This window comes from Vulpes lagopus, chromosome 19 (assembly GCF_018345385.1).
Source record: "Vulpes lagopus strain Blue_001 chromosome 19, ASM1834538v1, whole genome shotgun sequence".
In the NCBI taxonomy this organism is placed as follows: Eukaryota; Metazoa; Chordata; class Mammalia; order Carnivora; family Canidae; genus Vulpes; species Vulpes lagopus.
This window is the reverse complement of record NC_054842.1, coordinates 45,406,169-45,412,715: the sequence shown is the minus strand read 5'-3', so window position 1 is coordinate 45,412,715 and position 6,547 is coordinate 45,406,169. Positions and strand designations below refer to the sequence as shown.

Genomic DNA, 6,547 nt, shown 5'->3' with positions numbered 1-6,547 from the left:
CGCACGGGAGCGCGCACGCCCCGCCGCGGCCGCGGACCAGGCTGAGGCGCCGCGGCGAGGAGCAGCCGCCGCCGCCCGCACCGGCGCTCGGAGCGCGGCGTCCCCGCTGCTGGTCAGTCAGCGCCGCGGCGGCCGGCGGGCGGGCGGGCAGGCGGGCAGGCCGGGCGCGCCCCGCGGTCGCCCCTCGCCGCCGTCCCCGCGTCCTCCCTCCGCGGCGCCTCGGGGAGGGGGGCGGTCGGTGCCTGCGCAGAGCCGCCTCCTCCCCGCCCCCGCCCCGCCCCCCCCGCGCCGCCGCCGCCGCCCGCCGCCGCCGCCGCTGCGCCTGCTGCTCCTCGCCGTCCCCGCTGCAGTGCGAAGGGCTCGAAGATGGCCGGTTGGCAGAGCTACGTGGACAACCTGATGTGCGATGGCTGCTGCCAGGAGGCCGCCATTGTCGGCTACTGCGACGCCAAATACGTCTGGGCAGCCACGGCCGGGGGCGTCTTCCAGAGCATCACGGTGAGGACCGGCGGCCCCGTCCCCGTCCCCGGACCCGAGCGCGGCCGGCCGGGCGGGGGGCGCCCTGAGGGCCGCGCGGCAGGTGTGGGAGCGGCCGGCGCCGAGGATGCGGCCGAGGCCGGGGGCGCCGGTCCGCGGAGCTGGGGGAGGGGGCGCGCGGCGGCCGGGGCCGGGGCCGGGGGGCGGGGGGCGGCCGCTTGTGGTCTCCCGCGAGCCCCGAGCTGTGCCCTGCACGGCCCGGGGTGCACGCGGGCCCCGGGGGGGGGTCCTCCGGCGGCCGGGCTGCCCCTCGCGCCGCGCGGGCTGTGGGAGGAGGCGGCGGCCGCCGGGCGCCCGGCCCCTCGCGGCCACTTCGCGGCGGTTCGCGGGCGTCCGGGCCTCTGCGGCTGGGGAGCCACGTACGCGGGCCACGCAGCGGGAGCTTCGCGAATCTCGACCTCGCCTCTGGCTCTCTAGGGGTTTTTTAAAAATCATTATTATTATTTTTTTTTTTCCTTAAATTCTCCCAAGATGGCGAACTGCCATTGATTTCTCTCCTCCTCCCGTGGAGATTTCATCGATACACCGTTATCCCCAATTACGCAACCCAGCCCTGGAGTCGGGGGGCGCGCTCCCGGGGCGTTCGGCCTCCGTGCGACCGAGGGGACGCGGGGCTGCCCCAGGTGCCTCCCCCCGCCGCGGGCGTCGTGGAGGAACTGATGCAGGTTTCTGCTCCGCGGGGCCCGAGCTCCCTGTGACTCGCCGGCGTGGACTCGGCCGCCACATGTTCGGGGGCGACGGTTCCTCGGCCTCCGGTGCCGCTTTGTTGCTGTGCCTCTCTCTGCGCAGGGCCCTCGTCTGAGCCGTGACGCTGTGTCAGGCCCGGGGAGCGTCCCCGTAATTTCCGAGCCCCACGCTCCTCTCCCATCAGACGCCGAGACTGAGGCCCCCCGTGACGGGTGCCCCTAATTCTCCCGTCCTGGTGAACCCGGCTCTAGGATCTGACTGTGTGGGCGTCCGCCCTGGGTGCGGGGACCTTGAGGTCTCCGGTAGCCGCAGCGGACCACGGCTGTTCCAGAGAATTGGCATCTGTCTGGCGACCAACTTTTTCCCTGCGGTGCCCTGGTCTTTGTGTGCGAGTTCCCGCTGTCTGGCTGGGAGGATTGCGGGGAATGTGCTTGGAAATGGCTGGGGCCTGCTATGACTCTGCAGTTCTGATGGGGGCGACGCCTTCCTCCTTATTCAGGGAATGTTAGAATGCACGTTTTCTCCTTTCCGGTTTCGGGGGACTACCTCAGTTGCTTTCCCAGTCTCCCTCCATTTTCTCTCTCTCTCTCTCTTTTTTTTTTTTTTTTTTGTGGTGGTGGTGGTGGTGGTGGTGGTGGTTCTGTTTTTGTTTTCGCCGTTTCCTACTGCAATGCTACCTACCAAGAGAATCCTCTCCTGCGTTTACCAAGAAAGAAAACTGATGACTGACTGAGGTGGGAGGGGAAGGGGAAGTGGGAGAGGATAAAGAGAGCGGCTGGCGAAATAGAGAGGAGGGAAATACGAATTTGGGAGTGTGTGGAGGTCTAGGGTTTGAAATCCATACCAGGAAGGCCGGTTCAAGCCATTTCAAGCAGAGGAGACGTGAACAGGTCTGCTGAGCGTGGGCATTATTTCAGGAGACTTTCAAGCAACTGGAAGTTTGATGCAGCGTGACTGTAATGTGCCTGAATGTGACAGACAAGCAGTTGCTGAAAGAGTTTGTAGGTGAAGCTTTACCATTACATAAGCCCTTCAGGTGCCATCTGACTTGAAACAGTTTATAAATAATCTCTTCGGTTTGCAGTTGACCTGGTGTCAGCTAGCAACCACGTAGATTCTTCCCATAGCCTGGTCTTCAGTTAGTACCTTACCTGTGAAACAAAGTGATGTAAAACGTGCAGCCGTGTAGGATTAAGTAATTCTTTGGAAAAGACAAACTTCATGTTACACTAGTGAAATGGGGAAGGACCTCTAGTAGGATACAGACTTAGCACACAGTTTTTCCGCTTATATGGAGACCTTGAAAGGAATTTAATTACAACTTCATGTTTTTTTCCTTTCTTTCTTTCTTTCTTTCTTTCTTTTTTTTTTTTTTTTTTTGGTTGGGGCAGCCAGTAGAAATAGATATGATTGTAGGAAAAGACCGGGAAGGTTTCTTTACCAACGGTTTGACTCTTGGCGCAAAGAAGTGCTCGGTGATCAGAGATAGCCTATACGTCGACGGTGACTGCACAATGGACATCCGGACAAAGAGTCAAGGTGGGGAGCCAACATACAACGTTGCTGTCGGCAGAGCTGGTAGAGGTAAGCAAAGTACTCTTTTGGTTAAAAGTTGCACGCTTCATTACAACTTATTAAGCAGTTTCTTTAACATTTTTTTTTTTTTTTTAATAAAAGTGTTAGTCCATAATGGCTATTAAGGTGGTTTTTGTGAACTGCCCAGCACTGAAGGGAGGCACTGCTTTACTTTAGATTTACCAGCTCCACAGCAGCTGCATAGACAGCCTGGTCTCTGGGAGCCTGACTTTAAGACAGGATATTGTTTGGTTACTTTAGTCCTTTGGAGTCTTTTATCTTTGCATCTCTTCCTTTTCTTGCCTCTTAATTATTCAGATTAACATGAAGAAAAAATGAACAGTTACTCATTTTTCTTTTAGAGACATTGCTGGGGAAGGGGAAGAAAGAAATAATTAGAATAAGGTTTTGTAGTAAGCCACCTATTGACTAAAATATTTTCAAAGACCAAGTGTATCTGTGATTTAGATTTGAAAAGTAGGAAGTTATATTTCATATATACCCTTGGTCCAGAAGTTCTGGTGTTTCCTGACTGTTGTCAACATTGCAGAAATTCTTATTACACTAAATAAGGCTACTTTTTTGTGAAAACTTTCAAGATTAAGGTTTTATCATGGCATCCAGTTGATTTACAAATACATTTAAATGTGTTAGCCTTTGTAAATATGTTGTAAATTAAGAGGGCTGTGTAGCCTCAGATAGCGGACTTGGCATAGCTCATTTTAAAATCCTCATCTACCACGTGAATGAAATTGAAGCTACTGTGAGCTGTAATTTACTGCAGTGCTTCCAGCAATTCCTTGTGATTATCCTAAAGGTTATTCTTATTCTGATATGAGTTGATGCTTATGAATATTTTTCTGTAGGGAAATTAGATAACTGAAATAGTAGATGCATCTTTAAAACATTAGCTGAGCTCAGATAAATATGTTAAAAAGAAGTATTAACCCTGTGACATAAAATCAGAATAAGATTTTTATACTATACAGCACTACTGACATCTAGTGGTAGCAAGTATAAAGTCAGCCATATACCTGTATTTGGGGATAGGCCTCTGAATTGCATCATAGAAGAACCTGTTGTTGGAAATAGTGATCCTATTTTGGGATTTCAGACTCACTTAAAAACAAAGCACAGTGAGGATATCAGTAAGCACAAGCCTTAAGTACTTTTTATTTGGCCATTTCAGAATGGCACTGAAAATAATCTTAAAATTTGGTCTTGCTTTTCCTCTGGAATTAATACACACATTGAGCGTCACTGGTAAGACTTAATAGTTTGTACCTAATCAAGTACTATTAAAGTTGTGGAGAATTTTGTAAGTAATCACCCAAGTTTTGTAAGTTTACATTTTAGGGATTAGTCTAATGATTTGCTGTACTAACCCGTGTTTTGCCCTAAAATAGAAGGTATAAATGGTCACACTTTTTTTTTTTTTTCCTAACTGTTGTAAGTATGTTTTTATAGAGAACTGCAGCTGTACCAGTCGGACTCCCGGGATGCAGTTTATAATGTTTTCAGCATATTACTAGTTTGAAAGTTCTCCTTTTGGAGACCTAGTTAACTTCAGTGCTTGACAGTTCACGGAAAACTAACTTAATGTTAACTTATTAATCGGGGTTCTGTCTGCTAAAACTTATGTGACTTTCTTGATTAACCCTTCTTTTGAAACGCTTTTCTTCTTTCTCTTTCAGTCTTGGTCTTTGTAATGGGAAAAGAAGGGGTCCATGGAGGCGGATTGAATAAGAAGGCATACTCAATGGCAAAATACTTGAGAGACTCTGGGTTCTAGCTGCTAGGCAGACTGTTAAGTATTAGGGGAAAATTGCTCTTAAACTTTCCTAGCTGTAAGCTTGAGTCTTAATTCTGGAAATTTTATTAGCAATGCAGGGTGATGGGGTATGAACCTGTGTCTCCTTTGTATCCCTCTGTTGGTGGGGAAAGGTGTCTTTCTTTCTGCCCTCCCCCCCCCCTTAAATAATTCTGTTCACTTTTGTTTTGTTTCCCTGTGTACTCCAGCATTGGTTATAGTCATGGGAAAGGAAGGTGTCCACGGAGGCACACTTAACAAGAAAGCATATGAACTCGCTTTATACCTGAGGAGGTCTGATGTGTAAGCAGCCTCTCCCCATCTACCTAGCAACTGTCTTCATCACCACCCCAATTACGGTCACAGTGCTACCAGACTATAGATGGTAGCTAATTTTTCTTTACCTATTTTCTAATGTCATGATTCCTGTTTGCCCAATGGATCATTTGTATGTTAACCACTGTATGTAACCAACCCTTATCTGGCAACATAATTGCAGCACAATAATGATTTGCATGATACCTTGAAATTTGGGGGGAGGGGGCATGCCAAGTTGGGCATCACTTTGTCTTAGCAATTAATGGGATATTGATAACTAAAATAAGTTAATATTAAGCAAGGTGCCGGTTGTACAATCTCTAATTTGATCAATGTCTTTTCAGCACTTTGAGCATTTACTTAGCTCATTTAGTCTTCCTTTTGTAGCGCATGGTTGGGAGGAAAAAGTGCATGCATCTTTCCTTCACTCCTCTTTTCCCACCCTTTCCCTTTGCACATAAGTATTTGGTTTGCTTCCATCTTTTATGCAGTGCCTGGTTTATTTAACCAAGTAATATCCCTTTTGTTGATGAGCTATTGAGAGCTGCAGTAGTTTGCTTTCAGTATTGCTGTTGCACTTGAGTAGCGACAGACCTTCTGTCTATAGGATATGTGAAGAGTGCAACTGCAAAACGAGAGCAAAAGGCACTTCCTCCCATGACCTTACAGTAACCATACAGATCGAATCCCCAGGGACATTCCATCATTGCAATAGCTCAGATTTGTGTTCCTGTCTTTTTCTTTGCACACCAGCTCTACTCTTTAGTAAAATTGTAAAAGGCTGCCATTATGGACATTAGGTATCCCAACATAACCATCTGGAGTGTGTCCAGTTTGTTCTTCATAGGACCAATTTTTATTTGCAGCTTGAGTTTTTATATGAAGTTGCATTATTGTGGACTTGGCTGTCTTGTGATGAATTTTTTTCATATGTGTTCTGTGCCATACTATTGTTAAAATGAACTGTTGCTATTGTGAGATGGATTTTAACTGACCTATTAAAGGTTTCTTTCGAATGGCACTACTTTAGGGACATTCTAGTATTTGCTTCTATTGTTTGGGCCTTGTGGATAATGTACAGATTTAAAAACAAATCTTGTTGCTGATTTGTCCATTTCTTTCCCTGCACTTTGTTACATCTGGGATACAGTCTAACTCATCTGATTTAATATGCATTTAAAAAAATGCCATAACTATTAAACACCTTGTTTACAGACAGATGAAATAAATTTATTCCAACCAAATACTCTAGACTCCTGTTGTTTATATATATTGCTGTCTTATTGTTACAGTTATTTTTGACGTACTGGAATATACAGAATAGGCTAGACTCTGCTGCAAGCATAAAGCCTTTTAAAATTGAGCTCATGGCCTATTCCTGATATCCTGTAGTATTTATTATAAATAAAATGAATACCTGGGAATTTCTTTTTAATGGGCTTTTATCAATTTATAAAAAGGCTTTTAGTCATTTTGGGCTCCTCTTTGGGCTTGTGAGAGGAAAATTGACTTATCCACTGGAAATTTAAATACTTTTCTCTTGTTGCTGGTCTCTAGATGGAAATCTAGTGAGCAGAAAGGAGCCCAATTCCAACAAGGGTTTCTGCATTGTGGATTCTT

General features: G+C 47.6%; 1 protein-coding gene across 2 annotated transcripts; it reads left to right on the top strand.

Annotated features, from left to right (window-relative positions):
* The first annotated feature begins 218 nt into the window (after positions 1–218).
* On the top strand, positions 219–6,171 carry PFN2 (profilin 2). 2 transcript variants are annotated; one of them, XM_041734490.1, is made up of 3 exons: positions 219–498; positions 2,616–2,808; positions 4,819–6,171. In XM_041734490.1, exons 1-3 carry the CDS (start codon positions 367–369, stop codon positions 4,914–4,916), a joined length of 423 nt encoding a protein of 140 aa, XP_041590424.1. In that variant the 5' UTR covers positions 219–366; the 3' UTR covers positions 4,917–6,171. The 2 variants fall into 2 exon arrangements, with proteins under 2 accessions (XP_041590424.1, XP_041590423.1); XM_041734489.1 differs by having other exon boundaries at positions 4,494–6,171.
* The last annotated feature ends 376 nt before the right edge of the window (positions 6,172–6,547 follow it).